General features: G+C 28.4%; 5 protein-coding genes across 13 annotated transcripts; 2 read left to right on the top strand and 3 right to left on the bottom strand.

Annotated features, from left to right (window-relative positions):
- On the bottom strand, nucleotides 1–1,664 carry LOC117229001 (uncharacterized). Its single transcript, XM_033485117.2, has 3 exons — nucleotides 974–1,664; nucleotides 647–826; nucleotides 1–538 (listed from the first exon to the last, which is right to left on the bottom strand). The coding sequence occupies exons 1-3, from the start codon at nucleotides 1,070–1,072 to the stop codon at nucleotides 62–64; spliced, it is 756 nt and encodes a 251-aa protein (XP_033341008.2). The 5' UTR covers nucleotides 1,073–1,664; the 3' UTR covers nucleotides 1–61.
- Nucleotides 1,665–1,820: 156 nt separating this feature from the next.
- On the top strand, nucleotides 1,821–6,034 carry LOC117228999 (E3 ubiquitin-protein ligase RNF25). 8 transcript variants are annotated; one of them, XR_013034581.1, is made up of 8 exons: nucleotides 1,821–2,449; nucleotides 2,531–2,812; nucleotides 2,892–2,963; nucleotides 3,586–3,826; nucleotides 3,925–4,143; nucleotides 4,261–4,572; nucleotides 4,669–5,158; nucleotides 5,921–6,034. XR_013034581.1 is itself a non-coding variant. In XM_076525655.1 (8 exons), exons 2-7 carry the CDS (start codon nucleotides 2,787–2,789, stop codon nucleotides 4,849–4,851), a joined length of 1,053 nt encoding a protein of 350 aa, XP_076381770.1. In that variant the 5' UTR covers nucleotides 1,821–2,449; nucleotides 2,531–2,786; the 3' UTR covers nucleotides 4,852–4,857; nucleotides 4,995–5,554. The 8 variants fall into 8 exon arrangements, 6 of the variants coding, with proteins under 6 accessions (XP_076381770.1, XP_076381771.1, XP_033341007.2 ...); XR_013034580.1 differs by lacking the exon at nucleotides 5,921–6,034 and adding an exon at nucleotides 5,380–5,554; XM_076525655.1 differs by lacking the exon at nucleotides 5,921–6,034 and having other exon boundaries at nucleotides 4,669–4,857; nucleotides 4,995–5,554.
- Nucleotides 6,035–6,716: 682 nt separating this feature from the next.
- Nucleotides 6,717–10,161, bottom strand: LOC117229002 (uncharacterized). Its single transcript, XM_033485118.2, has 3 exons — nucleotides 8,405–10,161; nucleotides 8,272–8,331; nucleotides 6,717–8,164 (listed from the first exon to the last, which is right to left on the bottom strand). Exons 1-3 carry the CDS (start codon nucleotides 9,599–9,601, stop codon nucleotides 7,916–7,918), a joined length of 1,506 nt encoding a protein of 501 aa, XP_033341009.2. The 5' UTR covers nucleotides 9,602–10,161; the 3' UTR covers nucleotides 6,717–7,915.
- Nucleotides 10,162–10,891: 730 nt separating this feature from the next.
- dock (SH2/SH3 adaptor protein dock) lies at nucleotides 10,892–16,453 on the top strand. Of its 2 annotated transcripts, XM_033485121.2 has the most exons (4): nucleotides 10,892–11,376; nucleotides 13,082–13,314; nucleotides 14,604–15,541; nucleotides 15,653–16,453. In XM_033485121.2, exons 2-4 carry the CDS (start codon nucleotides 13,296–13,298, stop codon nucleotides 15,872–15,874), a joined length of 1,179 nt encoding a protein of 392 aa, XP_033341012.1. In that variant the 5' UTR covers nucleotides 10,892–11,376; nucleotides 13,082–13,295; the 3' UTR covers nucleotides 15,875–16,453. The 2 variants fall into 2 exon arrangements, with proteins under 2 accessions (XP_033341012.1, XP_033341013.1); XM_033485122.2 differs by lacking the exon at nucleotides 13,082–13,314.
- A 323-nt stretch (nucleotides 16,454–16,776) lies between these two features.
- drongo (Arf GTPase activating protein drongo) lies at nucleotides 16,777–19,687 on the bottom strand. The gene is made up of 6 exons (XM_033485120.2): nucleotides 19,405–19,687; nucleotides 17,850–18,358; nucleotides 17,573–17,767; nucleotides 17,315–17,494; nucleotides 17,119–17,237; nucleotides 16,777–17,048 (listed from the first exon to the last, which is right to left on the bottom strand). Exons 1-6 carry the CDS (start codon nucleotides 19,569–19,571, stop codon nucleotides 16,995–16,997), a joined length of 1,224 nt encoding a protein of 407 aa, XP_033341011.2. The 5' UTR covers nucleotides 19,572–19,687; the 3' UTR covers nucleotides 16,777–16,994.
- Nucleotides 19,688–20,149: the final 462 nt, after the last annotated feature.

Genomic DNA, 20,149 nt, shown 5'->3' with positions numbered 1-20,149 from the left:
TTCTTTGTATTTATATTTTATTTTTATATTTCAGAATATATTTGAAACACCTCAATAATTGTTAAGGATTTGTACTATCTGTATTATTACGTATATCATTCTCATTATTATTTTCAAATATTTTACATGCAGAGGTTGATATGTTATTACTGTCAATAATTTCAGAATTAGAATCTTTTGTATTAGAATTATTTTGTAAATGCAACTTATTTTGATTTATATTGTCGTTATCTACATTTTTACAATTGTTTATCTCTGATGCAGATTGTGCAGCTGTATTATTTTCAATTTCATTATTAGATGCAACTTTAAGTTCATCGTCATTTTTGTCATCTGTATCTTCTGTGTCTGGACTATCATCTTCTGAATTGCTGTCTTCATTATTTTTATTCAACTCATCATTTGTTACTCTTAGCTTTTTCTTTTGCTTCCATTTCTGCTTTTTTTTCTGTCTCTTTGCTCTTTTTTTGGCTGTCATATCTTCAGCTGCTCTTTTATTTTCTTCTAATTTCTTATGGTATTCAGCATCTAGAAGTTCCTAATAAAATACCAAAATATTGACATTTTGTATTCTTTTAGAAATTGTATAATATATACAATTAAAAAAGTATAAATGTATATGTATTAATGCATCAATTAAAATTACCTTACGTCCCTTTTCCTGAATAAATTTTTGTCTGGCATATTCTTTACGTCTTAAATGTCTGTATACATGAAATTCTCCACTTCCTGCTCCTGCACTACTTCCCATTACATTACGTACAAATTCTGGTACTGTTGGCGTACTTTTAGCTTTAGGTCTTTCCGGTAGTATAATAGGCTTTTCCTATTGTGACAACCATAAAAACCCTTACCTTCCTATTATAAGCTTATCAACTATGTAGGAAATTGTTTAAGCATTTTGAAAAACTAATACAATTGTGAAAAAGCAAAACATGTTCTGAAAAAATACATTTGGATTCTTTATACTTACTGGATTTTTCATTAGTTTTTGAAGTTTTAATCGTTGCAGATCAATTGCATTTTTTGCAACAACAGGTTTTTCTTCTTCTTTTTCTTTATTCTCCGGCATGTTAAAATAGCATGTAGTATGTAGCAATTTCACATACACCTTACAATTTAACTAAATAAGGTTAAGTGTATACAATAACTCAACGAAATACTACATACATACTGTACTATGTATGTATCTCAGATTTTGTACGATTTTTCTACCTCCCTTAGCTTTTGCATTGCAAACATCTAATCCTCAATGAATCCTGTCTTAGCATGGAGTCCGTTAACCAATCAGAGCAAAGCTATTTCTACTCCTATCTTTGAATATTTCTCGAAAAAGATAAATGAGCAATTAAGACTAATTGGTGAAAAATTATGAGCAATTGAATTGCCCATTGCTTCTTTCATTAATATTGGTTAATATGATGAGCCAGCTTCACACGGGTAAAGAAATTAAATGTGAAAAGAAAAATACACAATGAGACAATAAACGAGAAACATAGAACATACTGTTCAACATAGTAGCCCTCTATCAAGAGATGTTTGGATTAAAACGAAAATACCCTAACAATAAGATACAGTATATTCAACAAGTAATAGGTCCTAATTATTAATTTTTCATACTTCCTTCGAATTTCATTGATGACCAAAATTGATAAATGTACTTATTTTAATTGAAAGTTCTAAGATTATCGCAATAAGATATATACATTTGTACATATGTATTTTTATATCCACTATTCATTGCAGGATTGTATGTATTTTAAACTGTTCAGTAAGTATAAAATATTCATTTCATAAAACTTAAAAAATAATTTCTTCACAATGGCAGAGAATTTAGTGAAACTGTTGTTGTTTTGCTAACTTTTGGTAACTACATACATAATGTATGTACTTACATATGTATGTATGTTGCCAATTATGGACTGGTATGAATATCTCACACACATGTATGTATTATTGATGTCGGAAAAATTTGTTCACAAATTTGAAACACGGAATTATTTAAAATTACAATTTGTATTTCTCTATATGTATAATATGTACACCTAGAAGTATGTGGATTCAATGTCACTAAAAAAAGATTCAATAGAGTATATATAGAGCTTTCAGTAGAGGGAATGAATTAATTATTGACGCCGTAGTATATCATATATTTCGCAGCATATATTATATCTTTTAAGATATGTATTATACTTCCTTTTTGTTTGAAATCAATTCTTCTGAATATTTTTGTTTGTAGAAAAGAGAATTGTATAGAAAAATGTATTTACACTGTTTTTACAGTGACGACGCACAAGTGACGTGAGCTTTTAACGTTTATTATTGTGTAACATTTGTTCCTACTTCCACTACTACAAAATACACGACAAACGAACTTTTATATATATATACACACACATTTGCTTTAAGAGTTTCTAGGGAAACCTAGTTTCCGAGTTCACATCACAAGGTTATTGTAAATATACATATATAATTTCATCAGAGAAAAATCAGTAAACAAAAGTTATATAATACAAATTATTACTTGTAGGATGAAAGAGCGACGCTAAATTATTTGTTTTAGTGGAATTATTTCGGTGACAGGTATAATAACATGCAATAATATGTTACTAATAATTTCAATTCGAGCCAGTTGGTAACAGTAATAGTAGCAGAAGGCAGCAGAAGGCTTTCAATATTGACGCTTATCGAAAATCTTGTAACTGTTGAAGGCTGAAAAACTCTTCGCTGTCACATTCGAAGTAATTTTTAAAAACTACATCACGGTATTGTTTGCTTTAGAAACAATGTCAGATACGGTAATAGATGAAAGGTAATTTTCAATAAGATTTGTAATGAATGTTTTTCATAGACAGTCACTTTAACTTAATATTTACAAGAATTTTTTACAGAGTAACTGATGAAATTGAAGCATTAAAAGCAATTTTACTCGACGACGAGTTAAACATAAAAGTAAACGAAAGGTAAGTTTATTCGGATATAAATATGGAAAATCTCATGTGTGTAACCTAGTTATTTAAATAATTTGATTCTCATTCGAAAAGTTTGATTTATTACATGTTTTACTAATAATTCCCTTGCTTAAAGTTTTCGTTGAAATTAAAATTATCTCTTGTTAAACAATATTTGTTCAATCATACTTGATAAACGTAGTTGATGAAAAAAGCTATCAATTTTTTCTATCCTCTTAATAAAATAATAATTAGTTTTCCTAAAAACAAATTTTTCTATTTGATTAATATATGTTTTTTAATAAATTTCTGCCATATATAATGAAAATCAATGAAAATAAATGTATATATATATTATCAAGTTATCATACCAATGTAAAATTATTGATAAAGATAAGTATTTTAAGTATTATCCTAAAAATTACTCATTGATAATGTTTGGAAAGTCTTAAAATTATTTAAAATATTATAGAAACTCTTATATAACTTTCTAAATATGTTTAATTAATAAATTTTGTTTCCCTTAATATTAATCATATTAGTCTGTTAATCTTTAATAATCAATAACTATCCTTAGCATTCTTAATGGTATGAACTCAAACAATTAATGAGATATCAATAACTATTTTTTCAGAGGAGAGCCAGAATGTATTGAAACTGTATTATTTCCTTCGACTGGTGAAGATTCTCAATCTCAATATGTTTGTGTAATATTAATTGTGCAATTATCTAAGGGATATCCAGATGTATCACCTACTATTAATCTTAAAAACCCTAGAGGATTAGATGAAGAAACGGTGAAGCTTATGCAGTCAGATGCAGAAGCAAAATGTAATGATTTTATAGGTCAGCCAGTTATGTTTGAACTTATTGAGGTATGTTATATATGTATCATTATTTGTATTATAATAAATGATTGTATGTTTTATATTGTGATTTAATTAGTGATATTATTTTATTGTTATTTTAACAGCTAATAAGAGAACATCTTACAAGAAGTAATCTTCCTACGGATCAATGTGCCATATGTTTGTATGGTTTTCGAGAAAGAGATGAATTTACAAAAACAGAATGTTATCATTACTTTCATTCACACTGCTTAGCAGCTCATGTAGCTGCTGCAGAACGGTATTATAGAGAAGAACAAGAAAAATTACCACAATGGCAGCAAGATGCTAAAAATAAGTTTCAGGTACAATGAGAATTTTTAGTATTTAAATTTAACACTTAGTGTAATTCATATTCTTTTTAATATAATTACATCTATAATTATTTAATAACTTCATTTAGCAATAACGTATTTGTGCAGGCTATATGTCCCGTATGTCGAGAATCAATTAATTGCGATGTAGAAAGCCTTTGGTCAGCTCCACTTCCAATTGACGTTGAAGCTGCAACAGATTTTTCAGTTACTGCAGAATTGAAAGAGTTACAGAAGCAAATGGCAGCATTATTCTTAAGGCAACAACAAAGAGGTGGCATAATAGATTTGGAAGCCGAAGGAGTAAAATTACTGGTAAGAACAGAAGATGAATCTGGAGCAGCTACTGAAGAATTAAATCCACCAGGAACAAGTTTAAATACATATTCAAATCAGACTGTACAACCTGTTAATCAAATGGTACGTTTATATACTTTTATTTATTTAAAGTTATTATTATTATTACAATGTATTGTAAGGAGTAGTTTTATCATAGTATCAAAATAATTTTCTCAGCAGTTATCACAATCAAGGCAGACCTTACATCAGGCACAAAACCATACTCAATATCAGTCACGTCAATTACATCATACTTACCATGGACATAATAATCATGGTCATCGGAATAGAGGTCGTGGACGAGGTCATTACCGCCGCCAGTTTGACAGGGTTAGGCAAACGGAATCAACTCCCACATGACAATGGGTTCGAGATAAACTTTACTATCTGGTCTTCTATTTTACTAAGTGTACACAAAAATGTTTAACACTAGTAGCATAATTATGAATATATTATATAATAATTGTTCAATTTCAAATCACTTTCACGTGATAAAATTATAGGTATTATCGTTCAGCAACATTCCCGTTGTAACGGTGTATAAAATGAGGCATGTTGAAACTACCAAGGACTGTTTGTGTAGACTGAAGCCATGGTGCTCTTTTAAACGATCTGCAGTCGTACAAAGTTGATTCATTTTTTTTAATATAGATGTGTACACAGAGCTGTAAGTACTATAGCAAATTATAAACAAAAAAAGTTTACAATCAAATATTTAACACTAAAAATATTTTATACCAGTGATTTAGAATTTAATGATGTAGAAACATAAAAAGATAACATATATCATTTGCATTATGTAGATTTTATGATCATTTTCGCGTGCGATTTCAATTTATAATACTCATTTTCGTGCTGTCAATATATCAATTGTCGACAATATTATAGGTCGTGACATATAACAGAGCAAACATGGATCAGTATTTAAACAGATATTCACTTATTCCTTCTAAGGAATGGGAAAATTAACGTATATTTGGAGACAATGTAAATCTTTAAAAAAAAATATGTAATACTATTATATCTCAAGTTTAACATATGAAATATACCTTTCAAAAGTTGAGTATCTTTGGTTTAATGCATAAATTAACCACTACTTCTGCAAACAAATGTTTAATTCATATCTCATTGATAGTACCTTAATTAATCTAAATAGTTTTCTAAACAAATACATTGATTTATATGCATACATAACATGAACATTCAAACAATTTTATTCTATCAACGACTTTACAAATTTTCTATAAATTAAATACATGTGTAGTCTTTAGTTAAGCCTACAATTAATTAAGACACAAGATTTTGTTGTAAATGTTTTTCTGTTAGCAATAATTAAAAGCATCTTCCTTAAAATTGTGATACTGATAAAAGAATAACAAAATTGAATCATTCCAATATTATTAAAATTAGACGTTGATTTTTGTTGCAGTGGCATGAACGTTTATATAAGAACAAAGATATTATGTTACAATTTCAAATAATTTAAATTATTGTAACTTATAAGAAAATTGAATAGAAAATATTTATGCGGAAAGTTAAACAAGTTTAGTTATTAACACGTCCTATAAGCACTTTTCTTAGAAAAATAAAAAATAAAATACTTTACTTTTATATCACTTAATTTTAAATTCTTAGTAACATTTGCTCTTATCACTTCATAAGAAATAATAGTGCTATAATATCTGATAACATTATTGGAAAATATATAAATTATAATTTTGATATGTTGCTATGTGTATTTATTGCTTAATAATTTATTTTTTATAAAGGTAAAAATACAATTATTCATATTTTCCTATAATATTCTCAATAACTAGCATAATTTAAAGTATACATTTTCTATGTACATAAATATTCTTCTTTTATTTCAAAAACGTACATTTATATGAAAGAAATGTTATCATCTTAATTTGATTTCATGTACGGAAAACTTGTATGTCAAAACAAAAACAATATTCAAATATTTGTTATCATCCTAGTTTGATTTCATATTAATTTTTATCATTAAATTATAAAATAATATGTAGTCAAACAAGGATGATAACAAATATCTGAATTTTTGTGTACATTAATTATATTCAAAATTACAAATCTTTTAATTGTAGTTATCATTTTACTTAATGTAATGAGTTCCTTTTTAAATATTTCAAAGTATATCAACATTACTCAGCAGATTATACGATGAAATATTTAAGTTAAATTTATTATAAATAAAATTTTAATGATTAATTAGTATAATATCCTTTATATTCTTTAACATTACTAATGTACAATGTGATACAACTTCAATATATATTTTGCGAACTTAAAGTATATTTAGTACTCATTTTTAATTGCTTCTGATATCATATTCAAGATATACTAAATAAAACATTTATATTTAACATAAATTGTTGTTTTAAATAAATACTTTGTAATTCGATGCTTTGTTTGTAGCTTCTTATATTAATATCTTTTATTTAATAATTTTTATATAAGGCAATAAATTATTATGTACACTAATTCTTAATATTCTTTTTACTTATCCGACACAATTTTCTTATGCTATATTGAATGGATATCCTTACTTACTGTACGAAGTTTCTTTTTTCCAACGTTTATTATTATTAAATAAAAATATCTCATAAATAATTATAATAAATTCTTAATACAAAATCGATGACTAAAGATAAACAACATTATAAAGCAATTTTTACGAAGATTTTTGTACAATTTTTATTAATTAACTTTATAGAACATATTTACAAATGTTGATTGTAATAATTTATTTAATTTTTTAAGCAATTTTAAATAAAGTTTTGCAAATTGCTATTAGATTATATGATGAAATAATTTAGTATTTTAAAAACTGATACCATTTAAAAATGATTTCTGAGTAACGAGTAGTTAGAGATGTATTACTTTTTTTAGCAATAAATATATTATAAATTATAAAATATTATATTTCTGTATAAATTATGTTATATATACCTACAATTAAATGTACAATACTTTTAATTGCTGAATCAAAAATAACTGGTTGTAAGTGATTAACTTTCTTAATTTAAGTAATTATTTGTTATAAATAATTTTAATTGATTCTATTTACATATCTATTAATTGGTTATATATTTAGAGATATGTAACCAATAAAGAAGCAAGATAACATATTTACAATTCCAATACCTTTTAATAAAATCTCTTAGTTATTATCAATTAAATAATTTTAAATAATGTAGTTAAATTATTTTATTATATATCTTTCCTGTCCAATCTTATCATTCGTCACCTACACCCTATAATATTCTACTATTTCAATTCCAATTTAAAATAGTACTTTTAAAAATATATATATATATATATATATATATATATAACCATTTTTATAGAGAGAGAGAGAGAGAGAGAGAGAGAGAGAGAGAGAGAGAGAATTAATATTTTAAGGTTATACAATGCATTGTTCTCGTAGTTTGTTAAGTTTTAATCGTAAATAATCAAGTTCTGTTTGCACTGGTTTACAAAAGTCTTTACTTCTCAAAAGAATACTAGAAGCTTTATTTAATAATACTGGATTAATGGAACTTGGTGATGGAATGTCTACAGAAATGGAACTAACTATGCTAATATCACCATACCCCTCATCAATACTTTCATCTGAAGTTTTCCTCTGTGTCTTCAATTGGTCTTTTAAATCCTATTAAGTAAAATACTCTTTATTATCACGTAATGCATATACACAGATACATACATACATACATGCACGCGCGCGCACACACACACGTACACAAACACAAACATTACCTTATTTCTTATTAAAACCTGCTTTAGACATTCACGTAAGGAAACTTCAGTTTTATTTTGCTAAAACAAAATAATAATATGATCATTATAAATAATTTTAAACTTCAATAAGTTGGATGACAGCATTTATTACCATGTCATCTAATCGTTCTTTTATTTCTACATCATATATTTTATTCTCCAAGTTTTTAAATTTACGTTTTTCTTGTCGAAGTTTTCTGATGAGTGCAGAGTTAGCTTCATATGATAAGGTTTTTAAGCGTTTATTTTCATTTATTACATCTTGCATTGAATTTAATTTTTCCTCTGCCTCTATATTTTTTGATTTTAAAAGCTTATATTGTGCAATCATTTTTGTTAATTGCAGCCGTAACTGAAAAATTGCATCTTCTATCTGACATTGTTCCTGTTTGGAAGAAAGTAGAGTAGTTTGCAATGTTTCATTTTCTGATTTCAATTTTTGAATTTCAAATTCAGTTTTGCGCAAAGTATCAGCAGTTTGATTTTTCTCAGTCTCACATTTTTGTATATTTTCTTCCATTGTTGTAATCAATAAACGTTGTTTAGTTAAGGCATTCTCCATTAACATTTTGGATACTTCATTACCCAAAAGACGTTTTTCTAAAGTCTTCAGCTCTGCTTTTGTTTCTCGTAGTTCATCCTCTGCCATCTCTAACTTTGTAGATGTATCTGGAGGAGTACTTGATGCATTGTTATCTATGCTTTGTGAAATACTTGATAATTGATCGTTTGAATGATTTTGTGTTTTTAAGCTCTGTACTTCATCTTCTAAACCTTGTTTCTCTTTTTGATATTTTTGAAGAAGTTCAGTATAATCCACATCTAATTGTTTATACCTTGCATTTATATTTACTATAGTTTGTTGTCTTTGTTGCAATATTCCTTGGTAAGTGTCGATCTCTAATTGCAAAGTTTTTTTACTTGCTTGCAATCCATGCACTTGTGATTGATACCACTTTGCTGATACTTCAGCTGCTTCTAAACGATTATATGTGTCAGTTAAAGTATTTTGTACTTTTTGCTTCTCTTGGAGTACTGATTGCATTTCTACATATAACTCTATAATTTTTCCTTTAAGTCCTTCATTTGCTGCAATTCTAGCACTAAGTTCAATACGTAGATTTTCCAAATCTACTCTAAGTCGTTCATTTTCTAATTCCAATAATGCAACACGTTTTGACAATTCTGTGTTAGATACATCAGGTGTCGACAAATGTCTAATGCGAAATTCATCTGTTATTAATTGCAAAGAATCTGTTGACGTAAAGGAATCTACATCCCCTTTAAATGAATCAGAAAGGTTGTCCATTGTTTCGAAATATATAATATAATATAATATCAACACAGGACTTCTACGAAATTTGTATTCATTAAATGCAACATGTTATCATCAATTATATGCAGATATTAAAAAAATATCGTATAGTGCTGAATAATTTAATAAAATCTCAGCAGTAGTTTCGAGTAAATGTTTATTATTTTTTATGAACTGCATTTGTTTTACATACTTTACTTTTTGAAATCATTAAATTCCTTTAATGTAATCACATTAAGATGTAAAATTATAATGAGCATATGTTAAACACTCGCGAGTTAAAAGTCTTTAATCGTTTATGTGTCACTCATCATTAGTATCCGCTTACACCTTAAGTAGCAGTGTTGTTAACTTTCTCATGTTTAAGAGAAAATCTCAGATTTCGCAAGGCTATTTGTGAAAGGAGCTTAATTATTATGGTGTAGTTTCATGACTAAAATATATATGTATATTGCAAATAGTTAAGCCAAAACAGGTGCTACCGATTATATACGCAAAGCTAGTTTCATTTTACAATGTACGTATTAACAAACATATGTGGTAATTACTAGACAAGTTAATATCAATAATACCTTAGGTTTGCACAATTTTTCTACCTCACTTAACTTTCGCAGGTATCCCCACTATTTTACTGGGCATCCAATCCGCAATGAATCCTGTTTTGGTATTGAATAGTCAGCCAATTAGAGCAATGAAAATTTCTATGTCGAACCTCGCTAACGGATCAAGCTGCGGCCTAGAGGTGTGCAGAAGTAGGACCCATTATTGTACATATGTATGTATCGATTACCACCATAGGAACAGAAAGTATTCTTTCACAGACGAAACTCTCACAAAGAAATTTATACACCATGAACTTAGCTTCAACGCTATATATTTAAATGATGGCAATTGTTTTAAGTTGTTTGAACTGCAAGAAAAGTAATGGTTTCGAACCTATTAGTACACACGTGAGATCCATATAAAATTAGTTTTAAACTTCTAAAAGCAATGTATATATATTAAACATTATTTTCTAAAATAATAATATCGTTTCAAATATCTCGCCAAGCTACCAAACTTTTCCAATTTTATGCAGTCTTTTTTTTTTCTTTCATTCGGTAGTTTAGAAAAAGGAAAGAAATACGTATCATTTTAAACAAATAACAATGCTGTATATTTTTATGATATCAAAGTCATTCAGTTTGGTAACATCAAGCTCAGAGATTCTGAGAAGAGTTTGATTTCTAGTATGCTTAAAGTTAAAGGTATTAATTTACATATTACACCATAACATGGCGCCAGCATCGCGTTAGATACAAGTTTAACAGAGGCAATGGTCTCAGTAGCGCGCATGGTTGTTCGATGTCTTTGGATTAAGGGTGGGTCTATTCCTTTTGCGGGAGGAGTCGTATAAACGAATATATGTGCATAAAAATACAAAATACGACGATATTCACATAGAACTAGTCTACACATTGTTCAGATTTCAGAAGATTAACGCAGTGGATAAAAGTGGCGATAGCGTACTTTGGTGTGTAGTGGTTATTGACAGCGCAGCGGTGGATAAAAGCTATTACTGGATGGAGTTCTTTACGAGTCGTGCTGTCTTTCCCTAATTTCTACTTCCCTCCTTCGCTCGACCCGATTCCCCATAAAGATTCAATCCCCTATACATACGTTCTAGTCGCTACCGTTCATGGCTGCGGCCTGGGGTGGGGGAAAACAAGCTGTATAACGACGTAAAATTTCGAAGCTTGTATGCAGAAATATGTCAAGTTTAAAAATCGGTAAGTTAGTGTTTATTTATTCTTTTAAACGATAAAACGATGAGTTATCATATTTAATGGATAATTAAATAAGCGGCTAAATTGACTCGCGTTAGTCATTGTTCCCTTGCATTCAACACGCTTCTACTCTGCTTTCATAGTATGGTAGGCAGTAAGGCAATGAACGTACTCTATATACGTGCTTCGAAAGTCACTGATTCTCATTTGAGGTTTGCGCGGAAGAGATCAGAAAACAGTCGTCTGATTCTTATTTCTGCGTTGTACAATATGCTGTAAATGTTTTGTAATATACGATATTTTTGCGTCTCTTATTGAATCATCACGTATGACGTTTACCCGAATCTTATAGAGTATACATAAATGTAGTTAAAACAGCACAATGTGTGTAGAATTTATTCTTATTTTTTCTATTAACTTTTTAGGTATTTTCTTGAGTTGAGTAGATATTTGTATATGTGCGATTGCCTGTTTCGCAAATGTTTTTATTTCCAACGATTTTAGTCATTGCAGTCATTGTTTGCAAAATGTTGTGAGAATTTGTTCGTTTTTCTTTAATAATTTCATTTAAACTTTAGCATTTGATGCATTCCTTGAATATTTCTATTTGATAATGCAATTTTTGTAAAAAATTTGGGTTGATATCAATTTTCATTTGCTTGGTATTTACTTTTCATTCTTTATATCATTTCAACAATTAGAATTTATGAATTATGTAATTTTAATGTGCATTTTGTTCATTAAGATAACAAAAAACATATTGTAGCTACATTTAGATACTTTTGAATTCCTATTTATTTTTCGAAAACTTATTGTATCTGAATTTCTTCAACTTGAACATATATCAGAATGTTTTATTTAATATGAAATATTAATTTTTCCAAAGGAAATTATGTGACATATTTATGTATAAAACCAGCATAAACAGTATTATTTTTTTAATTAATTGACTTGTTAAATATGTGCTGTCATATGCGCTTTTTTTATTGAGAAGTAGTTAATCGTCTATAAGATTATAAATAATATATATATGATTTATGTTTTGTAATTAAGATATTGAAAGTAGTGATATACATGATGTAAAGCTTAAAAGTAATATTTTTAAACAACAGAAATAAAATATTACATTCCAAATAAAACTTATTAATAATAGTTCTACAGTGTCGATAAATATTGAAAAAAGATAAATACCTATTATTTAGTTTAATAATGTTGTCAAGAGTAAAATATATATATTATCAGTCAAAAACATAAAACTGTGCATGACTAATACTCTTCTTTTATTTTATTTTTCTATCTGTGAGAGTCACAAAACTTATTACATTTTGGTATTAAAATTTAACCAAATCTCTATAGAATAATATATCCTTTTTTTTGTTGATATATTAGACTATACATCTAAAAGTATGGTTTCCATTGAATGCACATATATATTAGTTACTGATAAATAGATTTTTAAAAATATTCTACATATGAATATATGGTATCTTACTAAAAAATTTTAACATATTTTTAGAACACACTATTATTCATTTGAGACAGTTTTAATTTTTGGCTGATAGTACATATGTTAATTACAAAGAAATCTAAGATAAAATCAAATAAGAATATAAGGTAGCATCTTTTAAATACTATGGTAAATATAAATGTTTAGTGTTACAATACCTATTATATCATGTTAATGATTGTTATTTCATTTTCCCTAAAGTGTTGGTAATGCATATGCTTGCCCTACCTTTGAGAACGATGGACTCTGAGCAAAGAAATCAGGAGGTGTATCAACACTAAACAAAAAGCTAAAGAATGAATGCCTGCTGCACTCACGCCGCCGACACAGTACAAGCAGACTTAAGATTTGTGCAAGTAGTGTGTGAGTAGCAGCTACTCACGCCCCACTCAGACATATATATCTGTTTTCGCACATGGCAGCCATGAAGCATGGTACGTTTTTTCTTGTATGCTTTGCTTTGTATGTAAATTTGTTTCAATAGCTATTTCTGTATAATTTGTCAAAAGAGAATAGTTTATTAACATATTTTTGTTACAACATGTAATGTACTGTTGAGTATCTATCTTACAGAAATTTTAAACTGTATATCATTAAATTGCTATGAAAGATTTTGACAATTATAAACAATGAGTTTTTATGATAACTGCATATGTTTCCACCTTCTATGTTTTATGTATTTAAAGTTCAACATAATTTAATTGTAGTTTATGATTGACATGAAACTGTTATGTATAATATCTTAAATAAATTTTTAATCAGTATATTTTAATTCAAAACTAATTATTTAAATACATTTCCTCTTAAGTGCAATATTAATAAGATAAGTATATATTGTGAACAAGCATGCTTATAATAGTATAGAAGATGTAACAGACATAGGAACAAAAATTAAATGTACTTTACTTATTCTGAAAATAAAGGAAGATCGTGGAAACATAGGTTTCATATAAGTGTCCATTCCAAGATCTAAACACTTTATTTGTAATGTAGTTTGATAACTGTATTAAGTGTAAAATTTCAAGTATTATTACTGCATTTCTTGTATTTTGATAGTTTGTGTGATCAAATTTTGAACATTTTGGAAATTTTTATGCATATTCAACAAACCATGAATCATCAATGTAAAACATGCATGTGTATGGAAGAAAATTACATCCAGTAATATCTTTATAAAAGTGAGTAAATAAAAAGTGTTTATATTTTGGGAAGGAAGTCTTTCTATATCTATGTTTATGTAACCTTCCTGTTTTCATTTGGATGAGTATTCGTCCTCATATATGTTTTCCTAAAATCATAGATCATACACATCTTGTAGTTGTATACTCTAGATGTCCCATGAAGTAATTGTAATTATTTGTTCCTTTCATTCAACGTTAAAAATTTAATTCAACTTTGTCTTTGATCATAACAGTTCGTGTCATCAGTAATTGTATGATACCATGAGAATTAGATGATACTGTAGAGTTTAGGCTATAATCAATTTGAAATTTTGTTAGTTTCTTTAATATCTTTAAACCATATGTAGATTTTAACTTTTCCTTTAGAACATAAATTTCGGCGTAATCTAACATAATAAATTTAAAATCGAAAGTGTTGTTATCAATAAAATTGTTATATTTATTAAAAATTATAATATAACATATTATATTAAAGAGATTGAATTACTAATATTTAAATAACACAATGCCACAGAAAAATATATTATTATAATCATTTTCAGGCAAGACAAGTCAAGACGACGTGTGTTATGTTGTCGCTAAATACGACTATGGAGCACAAGGTGCCCAGGAGTTAGATTTGCGTAAAAACGAGCGTTACTTGTTACTTGATGACTCCAAGCATTGGTGGAGAGTGCAAAGTGCAAGAGGCCAAGCTGGCTATGTGCCAAGTAATTATGTTAAAAAAGAAAAGCCATCTCTTTTTGATAGTATCAAAAAGAAAGTCAAAAAGGGCTCTGGTTCTAAAACTTTACCATCTAGTAATTCACCATCTAGAGCTGTAGAATCTCCAATAATGGCGAGGCGTTTGCCTGCTGATCCAAGTGAAGCGATAGGTACAGCAGTTGTCAAATACAATTATCAGGCACAACAGGCAGATGAACTGTCCCTTGTCAAAGGCACTAGAATCCTAATATTAGAAAAGAGTAACGATGGTTGGTGGAGAGGTCAAAGTGGCACTCATGCTGGCTGGTTTCCATCAAATTATACTCAAGAAGAAGGCGATGCAGATGATACTCTTCACACATATGCTATGGCGGAAAATGTTCTTGATATCGTTGTGGCTCTTTATTCATTTTCTTCCAACAATGATCAAGAGCTATCTTTTGAGAAAGGTGATCGTTTAGAAATTCTTGACCGTCCACCAGCGGATCCAGAATGGTATAAAGCAAGAAATAGTCAAGGGCAAATAGGTTTGGTACCGCGGAATTATCTCCAAGAACTGAGCGAATATTTGACGCAACCGTACCGTGAACGAGGAATGACAAGTAACGAGATTAGTACAGGCGATTCCCTTGAGAGAAGGCCAGACCCTGGTGATAGACCACATCTTGTTGGAAAACCTTGGTACTATGGTAGCATCTCACGCTCACAGTGTGACACATTGTTGAACCAACATGGTCATGATGGCGACTTTTTAATTAGAGATAGTGAAACTAATGTGAGTATAAATGAAAATACTATGTTTTATTAAACATAAATAACTATTTACATTTAATAAAACTTTATTTATTTATGTGACTCTAATTATTATGAACATTACAACTTGCAGGTGGGGGATTACTCAGTATCTTTAAAAGCTCCAGGTCGTAATAAGCATTTTAGGGTACATGTGGAAGGAGCACTATATTGTATTGGTCAAAGAAAATTCCATACACTAGATCAGTTGGTAGATCATTATCAACGAGCGCCTATTTATACTAACAAGCAGGGTGAGAAGTTATACTTGGTGCGCCCATTGCCAAAAGGCAACCCCAGTAGCAATGGTTGCTAGGTGAATTCGTGCCATGAAACGGTCCATGCGCTTTGAAACGTATCTCTAAGATACTTGACGCCTGCCTAGTAATATCAATATCACACATCTCGTATGTTTATACACAACAATTAACATAATTGGTGAACTCATATATTAGTGTTTCTTGATTGTTTGTCCATTTACACTGATAAATAATTTATTACTCTAAGTAATTGCCATCAGCAATTCTTACCATTCATTGGAGCTTCCAAACTATTTAGCAAACAAAACTACAAAGTTAAGAGAAACAAATAAAACATTTGTACGGCAGCTATACGACATTTGACTAGTGACACACAAGGCTTCTCTTTATATCCATATGTAATTGTAAAACACAACCGACCATGTTATTACGATTAATAATATATTTACAACTACACATAATGTAGACTGCAAGTGTAATGATGAAATAATGATTAATTATCATGCAATTATGACCGATTAAGTGGGATCTCTACTCTGAGTCTATTGGTATTGAATTATGACAAAGACTAAGTGTTCATTTGTGATTTTGTATTTATTAGAAATTTTTAAGTAAATAAACTGTATTTAAGTGTGCATCAGGTAAAATATTTTTTTCTTCTCAGTCCTTATGCATTGTACGACTAATGTTATACACATTTTATAAAAATAAATTTTATGTACTTTTAACATGAAAATATTGTAATTCTTGCGTGAATGTGTTTTAAAAAGCGAAAATGTTTCTCTTCTTTATATATTCAAAGTACATAGATTTAATATTTATAATGATTTTTAATTGTATAAATAAATTTCTTTTAAAAGCAAGTTGGTAATATTGGATTAAACTTTCTTTAAATTCTATACAAAACGATCGTTCACAGTAACCAGAAATAATTGTAATGGATGCAGTACTTCCATAATTGGTAACAAATATTAATCTTTATTTAACGTGTATATTATATTCATAAATAAAAGTATTATTTTAGTTATATGAATAAGAGATTGGTGCTCCTGGGGATAAAAGTTAATGGCACTAATTGCCGATAAGGTCACATATATAAACAATTGCCCTAATCTAAACATACTTTAGGTCTGCATTATTTGTTCTTAATTCCATTAAAAACTTATGCTTACTTAATCATAAGAAAGGATTGTTCGAATTTCTTGTCATGTTGCTCACACCTGAACCAACCTGGAAAAATTTATATGCACATGAAAGTGTTTTATAAATACAACATTAAAAGAACATTAAATATATTTACCATAAAAGGATTTGCATGATATGCTGGAAGAGTAGGTTGCCACACTTTATTTGCCATTAATTGACTAAATTGAATTACATCTCTGTTACTGGATGGTCCAATACCTACCCATTGTGGATCTGAAGTGTTTGCAATGATTTAATTTATCTTTGATTTCTAATATACATTATTCTATGTTATTTAAACAGAATCTTACCATTATTCATAGGAAATTGTACTGGCTTAAACGGATTAATGGGATTACATAGAGAGGTATCAATTGATTGTGTATTATTATTTACTACATTAGCTGATGGTCGCCATAAATCACCAGTAGCAAAAGGATTTGATATTACATGTGCAGTTTGATTTCCAACATTCCAAATTGAATTTGAAGCTAAGAAAGTGATGATAACAAAATAAATTTTATATATACTGATAAATTAAATTTATTGTATAAAAAACATATGTATACCATTATTAGTATTCCATGTAGATGTATTTAATGTTGTTATAGTTTCATCTTTTAGTTGAGTTTGCTTCATTAAGGAATCTAAATCTTTCAGTGCTGCATAACGATCTTCGGATGGAGGCATATTTGTTCCATTTGCATTCATTGCATTTGTAGAATTTATCGTAGATTGATTAAAAGGGCTTAACGATTCAATATCTAAATCAAAATTAATAATTATTAATAAAATTATATTACCCTAATTTACATAATAGCATAGTAAAATAAGTTTATAATTTACTTGTATTTTTTGAACTATTAAAAATAGGATTGTTGTCAAAATTGGCAAAAAATGGCTGAGGTACAATTGGTTGACTGAGTTTGTTCGCAGGTGCTGTAGTAGTAATAAATGGATCAGGAACTTTGCTGAAATCAGCTACAAAATCAGCTGAGAAGTTATTAGAATTAACTGACTCAGAATTGCTTGATTTTGTGGCAGATATAGGAGATAAAGTAGATGTCCCGGAGTGTGGGACTCTTGGAATGTTAGTTTGATTTGATGATTGTGACTTTTGATTTGCCATGGATGGATCCAAATAGTATCTTTTAAATTCATACTTTGCACTCATTAAATCTTTCATTTTTTGTTCGTCTTTTGTATCTAAGATTTGAGGAGAATTTGGATTCATTAATCCCAACCATGTCCTTCTGCAATATTCATTACCACGTTCTTTTATAAAATCTATTTCTTCTTGAGTAAATGTTGCCACAGAAATAGATTTCACTCTATGTGGTGGCGTCAAACCCCGTCTGTAATATTAAATGAAACTAATAATATTAGTATATTTTATGTTCAAAGTATATATATTTCTTCTGTTTAAGTTTTAGTCTGATTAAAAGATAAAACACATAAGATTAACAAATTAGTGATTAAAATAGACGTATATAAAAATGAGAATAAATTTATTCATTTATATAAAAAAAGTGTTATCTAAAGTACATTATATATATATGTGAATATTAAAATAAACACAAAACTTTTTAAAATTAAATTAATATATTCAGCTGTTAAAGTTTATTTTAATTTAATTAAATAACGTAATTATAATAAAAGAATAATCAATGTTATTTTTTAAGCAAGCAAAGATAATATTGCATTTTGAAATACCAATGTATGATTTATGTTCTTATACCTTAAATACATATGTCTTATACTAAAAGCTATAAAATTTGTAATTAATGAGAAAGAATATTAATTAAATTATAAAATGATTTTCAATTAAATTATATTTCCTGTAATTACAAATTGTATTTATAGTATCATACAATTTTTCATAGACTGATCTACATTCAATACGCATCTCTATGTCGCAATCAAGCTTGGTCTATAAACTTTCTGATACAACCACTGATCTTCTTCATCATGTATGAATGTAACATTTTGACCATTGATAACATGAACTACGCACAAAGAAAACACTGATGCTGATAGTATATTAACTTCCTGAGTGCGAACGCGAACGTTTTATAATGACTCACAATCTGTGATACAGAGTAATAGTAAAACGCGTTTGTAGCACGTGTTTCAACAAAATATAATTACTTATACACCAGATTGGTAATATTATATTTTTTCATGAATAATGAAATGACCTATGTAACATATTTGAACTGTTGACATTTAGTTAGTGTTAATCTCGAATTTATGAACATCGAGTATCATGCGAGAAAAATGCAAAGTTACCCTTGCTTTTGACACGAGAAGGCAACGAGTCAAATAATCATTTCATTAATGTAGATGACGAAGAAGGTTGTTGTTACACTTTATTGGATTCTTAGAAATAACAAGTACTTACAGCATACCAGAACAAGAAGTACAGACAAACGAACCGATTGTCATGTTGACGTAAGTTGGACCTCGCTGATGGCAGTCGAAACATTCTTTGTTACCGGGTTGCGAGACCAGCTCGCGTAATATTTTCAAATATTTCTCATCTTGCTTTCTCTTCGCAGAAGCCATCATGTATGAAGATACTTTGTAATTCTAAACGGGACAGAGACACGACTCCTTTCGCGGTCTGCTTGCGGAACTGACTCAATTTTCTGTCACGACAATCGTGCGTGTTCTGTAACACATTCTAAAAATGTTTCTCGAGAAAACGGATCAAACGCAAACCTTGTTCGCAACAACTTTTTAAGGCGAATTTACATTCAACGAACAGTTTTCTACATATTAGAATAGGAAAATTCATTGGTCAGTTTTTCAGGAATGATTGTAAAAATTTGATTTGAAATTTAAACAACAAAGGAGTTTATACGATACAACTTAAATTTGTTTTCATTTTATTTAATAATTGTACTGTTTAATTGCAGCTAATAATCACTGTTTAAAATTGTAAATAATATTTATAATATGTACTTAAAAGTGTTAATGTTAATGTTAACTTAAAAATTTCTTATATCAATCTTTTCTTACTATAACGAAAATCTCTTAATATGGTATTTAAAATAGATTATATAGATTATATAATTTAAAGATAGACAAATATAAAATAAGCGAATTTGATAATCTCTAGAATGACTATCAGAAACTAAAAAGTA

This window comes from Megalopta genalis, chromosome 12 (genome assembly GCF_051020955.1).
Source record: "Megalopta genalis isolate 19385.01 chromosome 12, iyMegGena1_principal, whole genome shotgun sequence".
NCBI lineage: Eukaryota > Metazoa > Arthropoda > Insecta > Hymenoptera > Halictidae > Megalopta > Megalopta genalis.
Note: the sequence above shows the minus strand (reverse complement) of the source record. Positions and strands in the feature narration are given on the sequence as shown.

Excerpts from the sequence above, each read along its gene's own strand:
- dock (XM_033485122.2), top strand. Across the intron at positions 15,542-15,652 it reads TTAGAGATAGTGAAACTAAT|GTGGGGGATTACTCAGTATC; the intron begins GTGAGTATAAAT and ends TACAACTTGCAG.
- LOC117229002 (XM_033485118.2), bottom strand. The coding sequence starts at position 9,601 with ATGGACAACCTTTCTGATTCATTTAAAGGGGATGTAGATTCCTTTACG. Across the intron at positions 8,332-8,404 it reads AAGAACGATTAGATGACATG|CAAAATAAAACTGAAGTTTC; the intron begins GTAATAAATGCT and ends ATTTTGTTTTAG. Across the intron at positions 8,165-8,271 it reads AGGTTTTAATAAGAAATAAG|GATTTAAAAGACCAATTGAA; the intron begins GTAATGTTTGTG and ends TTTACTTAATAG.
- LOC117229001 (XM_033485117.2), bottom strand. The coding sequence starts at position 1,072 with ATGCCGGAGAATAAAGAAAAAGAAGAAGAAAAACCTGTTGTTGCAAAA. Across the intron at positions 827-973 it reads AAAAACTAATGAAAAATCCA|GAAAAGCCTATTATACTACC; the intron begins GTAAGTATAAAG and ends TTGTCACAATAG. Across the intron at positions 539-646 it reads TTCAGGAAAAGGGACGTAAG|GAACTTCTAGATGCTGAATA; the intron begins GTAATTTTAATT and ends GTATTTTATTAG.
- drongo (XM_033485120.2), bottom strand. The coding sequence starts at position 19,571 with ATGATGGCTTCTGCGAAGAGAAAGCAAGATGAGAAATATTTGAAAATA. Across the intron at positions 18,359-19,404 it reads ACTTCTTGTTCTGGTATGCT|ACGGGGTTTGACGCCACCAC; the intron begins GTAAGTACTTGT and ends TTAATATTACAG. Across the intron at positions 17,495-17,572 it reads TACATGGAATACTAATAATG|CTTCAAATTCAATTTGGAAT; the intron begins GTATACATATGT and ends TCACTTTCTTAG.
- LOC117228999 (XM_076525655.1), top strand. The coding sequence starts at position 2,787 with ATGTCAGATACGGTAATAGATGAAAG. Across the intron at positions 3,827-3,924 it reads TTATGTTTGAACTTATTGAG|CTAATAAGAGAACATCTTAC; the intron begins GTATGTTATATA and ends TTATTTTAACAG. Across the intron at positions 4,144-4,260 it reads ATGCTAAAAATAAGTTTCAG|GCTATATGTCCCGTATGTCG; the intron begins GTACAATGAGAA and ends GTATTTGTGCAG.